Below are 14824 nucleotides of genomic sequence, written 5' to 3'. Positions count from 1 at the left end.
AGAATACCTGACAAAGCAACAATACAATTTTTTTGTGTGTTCCCTTACTTTCTTAGTTGGAGGTGCGAGAGGAGACCAGTAGCAAAAAGGATCTTAAAATTCAGTGTGATGAAGAAGAATTCAAGATTTACCAGCTGAACATTCAAATCCGTGAAGTTTTTGCCAATCGCTTTACACAAATGTTTGCAGATTATGAAGTATTTGTCATTCAACCCAGTCAGGACAAGGAATCTTGGTTTACAAACAGGGAACAGATGCAAAACTTTGATAAAGTAAGTTGTGGTAGGAAGATATGTCAATGTAAAAAGTAAAACGGTATTCAAACCTAAGACTTTGTTTATTGGGCCATAAAATGGAAAACAGTACTGTCAAATTTGTAACTTCTTTCTTAAATTCCAGTGTTCCCCAAAAGAGTCACATCTTGTATATTTTGTGGAAAAATGTATACATATCCACACTTAGAGAGATAAAGATACTCTTTTAAGGATACTGTAGAAAGATATAGCCTGCTGGAGAAAAATATCTTAGAAAGCCTCACTTTATGGCTAACATCTACATTAAGGTTAAATATTACTAGTGAAAATGATTTTTTTTTTTTTTTTTTTTTTTAACCAGAGGAATTGCTGAATATGTTAATGAATAAAGCCATGACCCCACATAACACTTGTGTACATGTGTACCAAATGTATTCCTAGCTCTTTTCTAGGGAAGCACAAGACCCAGTTCTTAAAATTTTACTACTGTCTTCTTTATTGGAGACCGGATATTTGTCAGCAGGATAGTTCACGTGCGTGAAGATTATGTTGCAGCACTTCCTGCTAAAATGCTAATCTGATTCCCATCAAATTGTATGCAAAGGTTCTCATCAACTTCATAAGCTTTGAGCCCAGCCAGAAGTACATAATATCCACACCTGCGGTACTGTTGTTGTGGTTTCCTGGGTTTCTGTTGAAATTTTTAGAAAATTAAGGAAATGGTAAAATCACAGTTTGAAATTATTGTGCTTTGTAGTAGGTGATTGTCATGGAGATGAAGATTTTATATAGACTGGCTGTTTCGGAGATAGAATTGGTGTGTGTAATAAAACTAGGCTTTAAGTGGCACCAAAGCACTCTAATACATCCGTGATTAGAAAAATTTGTGGGTTTGGTGGATATATCTCTCTCTGCAGACTCCCAAATGGTCTTATCTCTTCTTGTCTGTTAGGCATCTTTCTTGTCGGACCAGCCTGAACCTTACTTGCCTTTCCTCTCGAGATTCCTGGAGACCCAAATGTTTGCATCTTTTATTGACAATAAGATTATGTGCCATGATGAAGATGATAAAGACCCTGTTTTGAGAGTATTTGATTCTAGAGTGGATAAAATTAGGCTGCTAAATGTTAGGACGCCAACTCTGCGCACATCTATGTATCAAAAGTGCACAACCATTGATGAGGCTGGTAAGAGTAATAAGCCACTTTATTGACACTTAAGAAAATACAACTAGTCAGTCCTGTTTGTTAGATACATTAGGTTAAAGTGAAGTAATGATTCATGCTTTGAAACCTCAAAAAATATAGATCAAAAAAGCTCAGGGTGTAAAGCTTAAGTTGGGAACTAAATGTTATATAGGAAGCTGAGATGTGAGATGAAATTCATGTAAAATTTAATTGTGCTCAACTGTTTTCCTGCATGCTTTGTTTGAAAAATGTTTGAGCTTAAGAAGATAAACATTTTTCTCCTTTTGGTGGCAGTTTTTTGATGTTGAACACACTCTTGTACTAGTGTACCCGTTCAGGTCAATAAGAAACTTCCAACTCCTCTCCTAAATTTGATATCTGCTTTTAATTGAGGATGTGTGATTATAGATACATGTGTGATTAACACACCTTAAAAAAAAAATAATTAACTTTCTTACTATTTCAGAGAAATCTATTGAATTAAGGCTAGCAAAAATAGATCACACTGCAGTCCACCCACACTTGCTGGACATGAAAATTGGACAAGGGAAATACGAGCTTGGATTTTTTCCGAAGCTTCAGTCTGATGTTTTATCCACTGGACCAGTAAGCAACAAGTGAGTAAGCTAGGACAACAGGTGCTGGATCTTGGCAAGATCTATGGAATGGTACTAAAGCACAGATACTAGAAAGCAAATTCAGTATTTTTTTATTTATTTTTTTTTTAAGTTAGAACAGATCAGATTATGTGAGTGGGTTGTGTGTGGTGGGTTTTTTTAATGTCTCTTTCTTCGTTGGTTTGGTTTTTTTTTCTTTAAGTCCAGACTTCAAGAAGCAAATTTACTTAAAGCCTTATTATGTTTGAGGTTATAGTTGATGTACTTGGAGTTACTTATAATTACTGTTGATATAAAAGCAGATGTCCTTATTGGATCTCAGTTAAGAGCTAGCAAATATTTTAGGATATCTTCTTATAAAAACTTTGAAGGAAGAGGAAAAAGGTGTAAATTGTAACTGGGTATCATAAAAGAATAGAAAAATACAAAGCAGGTGTATGTGATCTAGTTTTCTGAAATCCTTTGGTTGCCCAATGTTGGATTGCTCTGCAGAAATTCTTTGGGTTTATTTGCAGCTGGACTTTGTCTGATGCAATTGATGTCAAAATGTTCAATATACAATAAAATAGAAACTTACTTCCCCCCTTGCCACTGCCCTTCACCTGTCTCTTGACATTTGCTTAATAATATTCCTCCATCTAGGTGGACAAAGAGAAATGCTCCTGCACAGTGGAGACGGAAGGACAGACAGAAGCAACACACAGAACACCTGCGTCTTGACAATGATCAGAGAGAGGTGAAAATTGTTGAACTATAGAGATCTGGGTTGTTTTTTTTTCTAATTGTCTGACTAATGCTCTGTAACCTTTTAGAAATGTCTAGACAGTTACTTGCAGTCCATCTCTGCTCTCCCTTATGTGTATTTAATACAAATGAAGTTCCTGGTCCTTAGCAGACCAAAAATACTTAGTTTGCTTATTCTAAAATTTACGCCATTTTTACGCCCTCTCAGGACAAAATTATTTCATCCCATGTATAGGAGAGTTCTCTGAAAACATCAGCACACGCTTTAAAGGAAAAAAAAAATGTGGGGGGCTAGGGGGAAGGGGGGAATTAATATTAACAGGTTTTAGCCATCTATCTCCTGTCTCTAAATAACTTGGTCACCCTGTGCTTCTTTTGTATATTTGATGGAGGAAAGATAACCACCTCCAGAGAGTGATTAATTTCATCCTAAAATCAGAAGCATTGCCTTCTGGAGTTGCCTGTTTTTCTTCTGTAGACCATAAAAGAAGTCTTAAGGTGGCAAATTGACACACAATCTCATTCTAAGGTGGGAATGTGAAGCATGTCTCATTCTAAGGTGGGAATGTGAAGCCCACCCATGCTCTCAGGTATGTGTCTGTCTGTTTTTACACAGCACAGTCTGATGCTGATTTACCCACCTTCTGAACTGATAACTTCTCTCACGAGTGCTTCTACAGCTGACACAGTTATTCTTTGTGGTGAAGGGATTTTGAAAGATCTGGGTGATGTGAACTAATTACAGTGCAGTTTCTGATTCATATGGTACAGACTGCAAACTGCTACACCGGGTGTTGATTTATGGGTAATTCCAAGAATAATCTGGTTTAAAATATCAGAATTCTTTTTTTTTTTTTTTTTGTTTAGTAACCCCAAAGCTTTACTTTTGTTTATATGTATGTTGTTCATTGAAGACAATGTTCTCTTGGCTTGTTAAATATCTTCAGAAAAACTTCGCTTGGAATTTTCAAGTAGTCTCGTGTCTGTTAGGATAGTGTTGTCAAAATCCACTATCTTTGTCTGTCCAGTTCATTCTTTTATGGAAGTGATGAGTTTAATTGTCTTTCCAGTGTACTGATTTCCAGAATTTTCTCATTGGTTTGTTAAAATTTTGTTGAAGTGTAATGTCATCTATGTCATCCATAGCCATGTAATAGAAGAATGTCTGCATATAAAAAAAATGAGGAGTAGCTTCTGGCTTTGACATGTCCCATATGCTCAGATAACTCTAAAGTGCTTTTTACTTCGAAGTAACAGAAGTGAAGAATAGTTGATTTGTAACCTCATTATTGCTTTTAACAATTAAGATGTTTAGCACATGTAAACTTCTGGTAATTACAAAGGCAAAAAATTAGGTAATTACAAAGGCAAAAATCTACCTCTAGTCTCTGGGGTTTTTGTTTGTTTTGGTTTTTAACTGACTCTTCACAAGTTGATGATCCTATAGGAGTTATTCTGTCACATGAGGCAAATAATTTCTGAGGAATAAAAATTACAAATACATGCTCAGGTGAGGGTACCAACTCCTAGGTTAATCTCTGCTGGTGTTTCAGGGTTTTATGCTGTACCTTTTTGATTACATACTACTGACTGAACATTCACCCCCTCTCCCAGGTGAACCAGAGACTTTCCTATTAAGTGTGAAAGAATGGGGAGGGAGCCCTTCTGACATGAACACTGGGGATCAGGCTGAGCAGGAGGCAGTGGTTTCAAAGTGCCATGTAGTGAGTTTTGGACATTGAAGCTTTGGGGCAGCCAACAAAAATCTGTGGAATTGAGACTTAGTGGCTTTTAACTTGCAAATATTTGTGCCCAGTAGAGGGCAGAGTTTACACCAATCCAGTGATTGAACACCATCTTTTCTTTTTTTCCTTTCAGATTCATTACTTATAAATTTATTTTTATGTTGAATGCTTGGGAGTTCTGCACTGTATTATGTCTTCACTCTTCTCCTTTTCTGTTTTGCATGCTTGCTTTTATTACTTCATATCCGCTTACCACTTTCACTTTACATGGTCTGCTTGGCTTTTTGCTACCAACTTGTCCTGCCAGCACCTGGACTTTTCCATGTCAGAGCTTCAGTTGCAGTTATGTTTAGACTGGGACCAGCATGATTGGCCCTTCATACCTTCTATAAAATCTGTGTCAGAGCGTTATCTGGTATGTCCAATGCACAATATGACTGTAATCATAGTTCTGGATAAAGATGCATAATTAAATGTATATATCATGGCTCTTTAGTGCAAGGCTGATGGAGAAGATGTGTTTTTACCTCTTTGCGTATCGTATTTGACATATTTATCTAGTCACTGACTTTTCAGTTGGTCATTATTTCAGTGTAAGCTAGAGAAGTTACCTATTAATCTTGAAATATGTACTAATCCTGAGTATTCTGTCAGTGCCTGTACAGGACTTTATCATTTATTCACAGTTACCCATGCCCCAACCAATCTGTGATCACCTGGCTTTCAAAACATTTGTCATGTTATTCTTGTCTCTGAGGTGAAAACAATGGCAACTCCTTGATGGCAGAAAAGCTCTTTCAAGTATAGTGAGTTCAGGAAATGATTTTGCTCAAAAATGCAGATGGTTCACAGCTGAGAGCTGTTAGTAGCATTTTGCAGCTGCTTCCTGAAAGACTGGGAGGGTCAATAAGAAACAGAAGCTTTGCAGGAATGCAGGGCATAGCACAGATCTCGGATCTTGTCAAGTTCCAGGCAAAGTTTTCTTGCAGTACCCATGTAGACTAATCTGCCATTTGAATAGTCTTGGTCTGGGTAATTATTACAAACTTTCATTTTATATGAAAGAATAACAAGGCAGTTCTTAGTGGTGGAGAGAGTAGTTGATTCTCTATGCACCTAAATACCCTTGGCAGTTTGTATTATGTTTTTGTTATTCAGCGGTGTGTGTTCTAATACTAGGTAGACAGTGTAAATGGGGATTTGACCTCCAGTGAAATAGTACCTTAAGTGTCTCAGCCCAATGTAGTACTGGACATAAAAAGGGGCCTTTTCTGAAAGGGGATATGATCCCTTCCTCTTCATTGCACAGGGGTGGGTTATAAAGGTGAGATTACCCTTTTCTCTTGGCAAAGTAGTCTAACTTGCACTTTTATCTGTATTTGTCGATTTTCTACCCCAATACAGAAGTATATCCAAGAAGCCAGGAATCTGGGCAGCACTATTCGGCAGCCCAAACTGTCTAACCTCTCTCCATCGGTAATTGCACAAACAAACTGGAAGTTTGTAGAAGGCTTGTTGAAGGAATGCCGAAATAAGGTAATACAAAGAATAATTCTGTTCTCTTGCACCTCATATCCATCCTTTATGGACCATTTTGTGGCCAATATGTTTGAACCCCACTCTTCCGCCATCTGTTTCTGCTTTATCCCTATAAAGATTTTTGCATGGTAGTGAGAAATTCATGAAGAGATAACGTATTTAGAAATTCTGCAAGGAGTGGAAACGTTATCAAGCAGATTTATGATAAAGAATGCAAAATGAAAGAAAGAGGTTGAATATTCTGATGGGTCTTTATCATCCCACAGCCCATGTCTATAATAGCATATTTCAGGTATTGCTAATGAGACTATACTATTTCAACAAGAGGGAATATTCCAAAAGAGGAGGTTGTGGTTTTCTCATAACTAAAGGAAGTGGGTTAACAAACTTCTGAAACGTTAAGTTTTCAAGCACTTAACAAAGAAATTTGGCATTAGTTTGTACACATGCTTCACCGGTGTATATTTGACAGTATATTAATCTGAATTAAATGTTAATGTTTACACTAACACAGTAAAGAGAATAATTATCAAATAGACACATTTCTTGCCTTACGTCAGTGGAGGTAATATAGGAATTGTATACAACTTTTCATAAAACCGTGTTCAATATGTACATCTACTTCTGATTTCACTTTAGTTTTCTGTATATATGAAACTGTCCAAATAATCCCCTTCACTTAATAGAGGCATATGACAGTGAAAATCCGTGAAGACAAACTTGGCTCTTTCTCTGTGGGAATGCAACTCCAGTGAATGTAGTAAGCCTGCTGTTAGCAGAGAGAGAAATTACCAGGGGAGGTGAGGAGGAGAAGAAGCTAGAGACTAACTTGGAGTTCTTCATCTCAGCTAAGACTGTTCATAGGTGCCTAAGGGAGTATTACTCATTTGAGAGCTACTCTAGAATAGCAACAAAGATGAAAAATGTGTAAGAGATGAGCAGAAGTGATTCCCTAGTCATTTTTCCCTCCAGGCAGCTATATGACGAATACATTGTGACTGGGAGACTGTACTTTAAGAGTTGGTGAGAGCTTTGTTGACCGTTATGAAACTGTGCACGACTTAGGAGAATGTGGCTCATCAGGAAGCTCAAGAGATGCGCTCCAGAATGGGTTCGATTTAAACGTAGATACCCTTCTGACAGAACGGAGTCTCACAGGAATGACGTATTCCCTGCTCCTTGGAAGTGCTTGTGCCCGTTCACCTGCTCTGGGAGGAGGTGGACATGGCATACTGCTCCCAGTCCAGCACTCGCTGGGCTTCAGAAACACCCAAGACCTATGTTGCAGGGCCTTGCTGCTAGGCCTCTAGTGTGTCAGTGTGGGGCCTGCTGTTCCCTTTGCTGGGGTTATTCCGTGGAAGCGTATGTGCCCATTTGCAAGCCCCTTCTTAGAAAGACGGAAGAGGCTGTAAAGTGATCAACACTGGTGCTACCATGGCTTGAAAAACAGGGATAAAAAAAATGCAGTCCTGCACTAGCTTACAGGGATAAAAGAAACGCAGTCCTGCACTAGCTTCAGAAATACTACATATGCCTGGTTATTCTGCCAAATCTTTGCTATTATGTGCTTCCTTGTTGGTTGTTTAAAAAGTGTAAGGGATCTTGGAAGTTCCTGTGGAAAGAACTAACTCTCTTTTGCCTTGTCCTTTTTGAGACCAAGAGGATGTTGGTTGAAAAAATGGGTCGCGAAGCTGTGGAGCTAGGTCATGGTGAAGTGAATATCACCGGTGTAGAAGAGAATACCCTGATAGCCAGTCTGTGTGACCTCTTAGAAAGGATATGGAGCCATGGTCTGCAAGTCAAACAGGTGAGGAACAAACATTCCTGTATGTTGCAGAGTGCACTTTCCTAAAGTCATGTTATGCTTTTCCTCTCTCCACTTCCAGAGGATACCTTTTGTGTATATATAGATGTGTTAAAATACTTGTGTGTGTCCCCAGCCTTTTTTATGTCAGTTACTGCCCCCTTGTCTGTCTACACTCTTTGCTCTGGGGTATGTGCAAGTGCGCACGTAGATGTGTTCCACAGATGACTACTTGGAAGACTTTCTTTCCGTTTAACTTGGGGCTTTTTTGTTTGTTTCATTTGTGGGTTTTGGTGTTTTTGTAATAGGATGGTAAATAAAAATGTTTCTGTATTCTTAATACTTTCATTAATGAAATTGCATAGGCTGTAAGGCAGCATATGTTAAAGCTGCTGTCAGTGGGATGTGGGATGGGGAATTTGTTTTCATGAAGGATAATTTAGTTTCTAAGAGTAAAACCCTTGCTATTTTGGTTCTTCCTGAATGTTGTAGGGATGGTTAAGTGACATTTACAAGATCACTAGTTAGAGGTGTTGTTTTTTGTATAAAATTAATAATTTTTTTTTGTCGTGCTCTTCTGATTGGAGTCACTTGGGGGACTAGATGGAGTTTGGAAGGCCTTTATCCTTTCCTCCTCCTTTGTACAAAGGAATAGCAAGGACAGTAAGGATTATAACTTTTTTTTAAAAGGCTGTGCAGAATAAATGTACATAATCCAGACAGCTGTAATTCAGTATCTCTGTTCCCAGCACCCAAGCGCAGGTGTTTAAATCTGCTCTCCTTCAAAATATATAGCAGTTCTCTATGTGAAGATTTATCATGTGATTCTCTCCCTTCCCTCTTGTATATCACTTAGGATAGAAGCTGTACTGCTTTCGTCTTAGAAGACAGAGCATCAGTATACTCTGCTTCAACTCAGATTTGGGCCTTTCAGACCACCAGACGGCCAACCCTACATAAGGTTAATGCTTTGGATTGATTGCAGATGTTGGCAAACAGTGCTGAATGGTGGAATAAATAGAGTGGTTCAATGTAATAGAGGCCTGATGGAGAAAGTGCAGTGCATCTCATATTATGATCCACAGTTTTTAAAAACAAAACAAAACAAAAAAACCCACCACCAATTCTCTGATGTGCTCTGGCCTTTATTAAATATGCAAAAGCCTGCTGTTTCATACAACAATTTTATTTTATTTTTCAATAATAAGCCAAAGAAGACTCTTCTTTCTCAATTGACTGTAGTAATGAGGATGGCTTTCCTTCCACCAATTCCTGCTTTTACCTTTTTCCCTGCTGATAAACGCTGATAGTCCTATATTAGCTACCTACAGATTCTTCCACACCTGGTGAATCCACACCTTCCTTTGCCCAGAGCAATGCAGGAGAGTTGTCGGATGTAGGGTCTGATGACTCAAGTAGTCTGAACTTTCAGGCGGCCTTGGTTATTCCCTTGCCTGTTCTCTGTCCCACTACTTTCCTTAGGCTGTCTTCCTTTCCCTTATAGATACAGCTTGCATCATCATTGCTATTTGGTGAAGTTAAAGGAGAGTACCATGATGGTAAAGGAAGTGGGCAGATACATACTGCATGAGTTCTTACATTCATCATGATTGTTGACATCTATTTGCTGCAGGATCCTTTGTTTGCCGCTTTATGTGATCTGTTGCAGTTCTCCTTCCCACGGCAGCTAGTTGCTGAACACTAGACTGTGTGTGCATGTGTGTGTTTATTGAGAGAAATGCCATTTTGGATGTAACTGTTCCCTGGTTGATATTTTTCATGCTCTCTTTTTATGTTTTTGAGACTTGCAATATTGGCTTTCCATGATGGATCTGTCAGGTACACACATAAGGCGTTGAGCTTCTCTGGATTATTTTTTTTTTATCTTCACCACTGAATGCGTATTTTTAATAGATTTCTCTCAACAGATTTTACAGACACTCTAGGCTTTATCTTCTGGAGGCGTGCCACTTCTGCAATAATCCCTCATGGTCGTTAGTTCTTTATGTCAGCTGTAGCGAGCTATAGGATTGAAGTGTTTAGAGATTTTTAAAGATAGTTTTTAAAAAACATATTTCAGAGTTGAACCATAATTACTGTCCCTCTAGGAAGGCACTTGCATGATTTTAGATGACATTGATAGTGCTGAATTGACAACTGTTGCTTTACGGTCATGGTTTCTTTCTGCACAAAGTTGTAAATAAAAATATGGCTTTGTAATATGACTACTTTTCTGAAATGCAGAACTGCTAAATCTTTACCGGGATTTCAAGTTAATTTAATAATTTAGGAAGATGATAAGTAATACTAATTAATTTCCTCTGTAAGTAATTCCAATTAATGTGCTGGAGAGCCCCTGTTCAATTACTGCTGCCTTTCTGTGGCTTTGCAAGCTTTTGGTTTGTCATGCAGAATATTTTAGGATGAAGCCAAGAATCTTTTTAGTTTGCCAGTGAAAGATTTCCTCACGCTCTGCTTAAGCCACCAGAAGTTTAAGAAAGCAACACAATGAGCAAGGTGCATCTTTTAACATCATTTGACGGATTTATCTTGGCCTAAATACAACATCCCAAATTTTAACTTTTAAGTTGGTTTTTTAATGTGTAGAGCTGGATTATTCTTGCTGATAAGCTTTCATTGTCCTGGTTGTGTTTTGGATTGTCTTACTGTGTTTGTGATTATCCAAGTCCTCTGCCTGATGAAATTGAGGGGGATCTTTTGCAGTTCTGAAAATTGACAGCATGCATCTGTAGCCCTGAAGGAAGCAGATGCGCAAGACTTGGTCTGAGTATAAGATGGTCTACTCAGGCTGGCTCTCCATCTCTTGTCATTTCACTGCTGGAGAGGCAAGGAAAGAAAGACACATACTACAGGTTACGGCCTCAGAACTCCACTCCCACATAGAGTTTTACAAGCTTCTAAATGTTTTCTTTTCATGTTAATGAACTATGAGGAATGAAGTTCAATTGACTTTTTCCTGTTACCAGAATCATTAGATCCCAGTAGCTTGACCCTTGCTTTTCTTTCTCAACCTCTTTACAGCTCCCAAGCACCTCCAACTTGGGTCTCATTTTTTTTGTTTTTAACAATGACTTTATAGGGAGAAACTTATTAAAGCAAGTTTTTGTTATAGCTGATACTTTCAGTGATGATTTAAACTTTTTTTTTTTAATTCAGCTGATAGTGATTTCTTTAACTAATTTTTTTTTTTTTATTTTAGGGAAAATCTGCTTTGTGGTCTCACCTGTTACACTACCTAGAAAACAGACAGAGAAAAACTACATCAGGCAGCTTCAGTACCTCAGGTAAGATTGGCTTCTGCTGGAAGATGATGATTAAAAAACTATGAGTAAGAGCTGCCTGCAGATTTGCACCATGCAGAGATTGTTTCCTTGGAAATATCCTTCACCCAGTATAACTGAATCAAGTATTCTAGCTGCTATAGAATTAATATGGACCTGGTTTATTGTCTCAATATATTTTGTGAAAAATAAACTTGTTTCAATTAAGCCTATTTGTTTGGGTCTGGTATCTGACTACTGCAATAGTCAGATACCAGAAATATCTACTATTTCAAAGATAGGCTTTAAAATGGATTGTTCCAATATACCGTCCTCCATGTGACACATAGTCACTGCATGACTGGCAAAGCATATTATGTTATTAATGGGGGTGGAAAACAAGTACAAGCATATAAAATTGTGCTGTACATCCTGAAGTTTTACATTCTCTCTTGAAAAACAACTGAACAGTAGGCTTATTGTTTAAAAGAAGATGATATTTAAAAAAATATAAAAACCACTGAAGAAACATATTTTAATTTTTGTTATATCAAGTGTTGCAGTAAAAGTAATATTGCATATAAGATCCACTGATAATCTGTTTCTAAGGTTATTAATGTAATTTGTAAACATTACTTCTGGTGTCAGAAGGGGGCATAGGGCATAACTTTGGAGAGAGCAATGGGTTTGGGGGAGGTGGGGGGGTGCCTTTTTTTTTTTTTTTTTTTTTTTTTTTTATAAAGTTGCTGTAGGTAAAGAGCTGAGCATTACTAACATGCACAAGGTCCTGTAAGCAATCAAAACCAAAGGTTTGGAAAGTATTAAGGTCTCCTGAATGTCACTTGCTCCATAGCATTTTTGCATGTCAGACTGACGTTACAGTCAGTTTTATGCTTTCTAATTTGGGATTGAGGGCAGGGACTGTATTTAATATACAACTTGATTCCAGAGTGGAATTTGAAAGATAAGAGAAATAATACTGCTTAACCCAAATTGTGCTATTTTAAAAAGTAGTGGTGTTACAGGAGTGTGCGAAGTTAAGCATAGGATGTGTGTTGTACTGAGTAAAACATGTCCAACACTGTTTTCTGGTGTCAACAGTGCCAGTCAGTTTTACTACATAGAAAGAAAATAGTGTAGTCTTTAGAAAATAATACTTGAGTAGTACATATCTTAAGCCATTTGATGTCATACCAATTTCAGCTGAATCTAAGCTCATTAATGTGTTAATGCTCGGTATGTGCTGATCTGCATAACCATCTGTGTAGCATATTAGATTTTCATGTCATTTGAAGTGGAAATATGCCACAATGCCTTCACAAAGCAGCAATTCACCAATAATACAAGAGTGCAAGTTGGTGTTCATTCACCTTCTTTTTTTAATATTGATTTAAAAATCTTTAGGTGGATTTCTACTAATGAGGAATTCTATTCTGAATCTAGGAATACTTCTTGATTCAGAAAGGAGAAAGTCTGATACCAGTCCAGCCATGTCACCTCTTAGAATCTCTCTCATCCAGGATATGAGGTGAGTTTAAACTATTGCAACTAACACAGAAAACCCGTGAGATTTGCATACTTGTTTCTGTGTATAATGTGTACGGTACAGAAAAGACTGTGTTCATATAGCAGGAGGGGGATGCGGAGAAGGAACCTGCTGAACTGTTTTAAAGTACATAGTGCAACTTTTTCATTGACCTTTACAAAAACATGCTTCATACTGAGGAGATTTTACATTGTCATAGCTACTAGTTTATAGAAATACCCTGAAACACTTTTCATCTTTTTAAAGTACTCTGTATTGTTTTATTTCCACAGAGATGTGGCTGTAGCATGTGTGTTTTCCCTGTCATTGCCAAGTTGGTTGCATAGCTCTGAGCTCATTCTTGCTTCTCAGTGAAGAAAGCAGTTTAAAGAACTTGTTTAATCTAAAGAATGGGTTTATTTAACATTGAGTACTGTAGTGTGAATAAAACTATAACTTCTGCTCAATGCCGCCTTTTCAGTACATCAAAAAACAATATACAGAACTTCTAAATTAATTTTGAAAGGATTTTTCTTTCCTTTTTCCTTAGCAACATCTAATTTTTTCAGTAGGGAGGAGTGAATTGAGGATTTTCAAGGGACATGCTTGAAATATTTTAAAATATATTTTAAAATATACCATTTGTGTCTTGTATGCAAGAAAAGCTACTACTGAGCATGCAAAGACAGTATTTAATTTTCCAAAGCACTCAGCCATAATTATTGCAGTGATAAGGTCCAGAGTGATTCTTAAATCATGTAAGGCAACGGGCCTGGTTTAGAATTTTGTAAATAGGGCACTGCATTGCAGATATTTCCTTTCCAGGCTCTTATTCTTTTTGAGCTAGATATGCAAGGCATTTAGATAGTGCTGAATATTAAGGTGAACATGTCTCTTTTTCCAGTAGTTTGTCTGATATTTTGCATTCTTGGCAAAATTTCTTCTTCAGCCTAGCTTGGTTCAAAAGAACTGTCACATTTTGAACATACTGGGCAGTGTCTTTTTTTTTTTTTTTTTTTTTTTTTTTTTTTCCCTCCAGGCATATCCAGAACATTAGTGAGATCAAAACAGATGTTGGCAAGGCCAGAGCTTGGGTTCGTCTCTCCATGGAAAAGAAGTTGCTCTCTAGGCATCTAAAACAGCTGCTTTCAGATCATGAACTCACAAAGTAAGATGGCTTATCTTAGGCAAAGCTTTTACAAAATTAAAGCTGTATAGTTGTTTGACTTCAAAAACCCAGAAGTGCCTGTTCTTCCATCTGCTTAGCAGTGTACAAAAGGAATAGAAAAAACCAGCCTTCCAAGTGTGTCTCTGTACCTGTGTGTGAGCCATTTGGGAATTATGATTCAATGCTGGGGTTCTTCAGGTACAGAATCAGTTCTGTGAGTGTAGCCTGTCTGCAACTTTGAGGTGAAATCTTCAAAAATTGTTAGGGATTAAATGAAACAGGGCGCAGGTCCAAACACCACTACTTTGCTGACTCAAGCTTTTTATCCTGCCTCCCTTTCTGTAACTGTGGGATATTTTGTTTTCCTTGGATTGTTTGTGTGTTTTTGGAATGCTTGGCAAAGTGCAGCTTAGGCCCTGGTTGCAGTTCTGGCATGATATGAAGAGTGTAAAGGCACATCCAGATGTGCTTCTGTGGTTCTGTTTACTGTGACTCAAAGTGACTGTTCCTTAGCTTCTCGCTTCTGTCTCCAAACTTGAGACATTCTTGTAACTCCTTTTAGTGATACGTAAAATAATGTAGATAAACCACACCAGAAGTTGATTTTAAGAGAGCAGATGAATGGTATACGTGCAGTACCTTGAAGGTGACTAGAAAGGCTGTGATGATCAGTTCTTGCATCTCATTTTGGGGCAATAATCTCAAGATAAGATCTGGTAATCTTTCGAAATCTTCCATCTAAATCTTTCAGGGCATGACTGTCCACATCTCTAGATCAAACTGACAGTGTCTCAGCTTGGTTTGTCCTCTCCTACACCGTAAAGATTTTGCATTTACAGCCTGCTTAAGAATGTAAGGTGAATTGCTTTCCTTATAGTCAAATATCTGCTATTATGATCCATTTCTTGTCTTTATTACTTCTCCTAAACATTTCAGTATACATGACTTTAAATTCCTTGT

General features: G+C 37.6%; 1 protein-coding gene across 3 annotated transcripts in view; it reads left to right on the top strand.

The window, feature by feature from the left end:
* The window catches only part of DENND5A (DENN domain containing 5A), a 69664-nt gene that overhangs the window by 41597 nt on the left and 13243 nt on the right, over positions 1-14824 (top strand). The window contains exons 7-16 of one of the 3 annotated variants that reach the window (XM_075048047.1): positions 57-272; positions 1207-1441; positions 1908-2058; positions 2701-2794; positions 5952-6083; positions 7741-7893; positions 8747-8851; positions 11111-11195; positions 12615-12699; positions 13736-13864. In XM_075048047.1, coding sequence (XP_074904148.1) covers positions 57-272; positions 1207-1441; positions 1908-2058; positions 2701-2794; positions 5952-6083; positions 7741-7893; positions 8747-8851; positions 11111-11195; positions 12615-12699; positions 13736-13864 — 1385 coding nt within the window. The remainder of the gene's footprint in view (positions 1-56; positions 273-1206; positions 1442-1907; positions 2059-2700; positions 2795-5951; positions 6084-7740; positions 7894-8746; positions 8852-11110; positions 11196-12614; positions 12700-13735; positions 13865-14824) is intronic. The other 2 variants (XM_075048048.1, XM_075048049.1) reach the window with 2 other exon arrangements.

This window comes from Buteo buteo, chromosome 16 (assembly GCF_964188355.1).
Source record: "Buteo buteo chromosome 16, bButBut1.hap1.1, whole genome shotgun sequence".
Taxonomy (NCBI): domain Eukaryota; kingdom Metazoa; phylum Chordata; class Aves; order Accipitriformes; family Accipitridae; genus Buteo; species Buteo buteo.
Note: the sequence above shows the minus strand (reverse complement) of the source record. Positions and strands in the feature narration are given on the sequence as shown.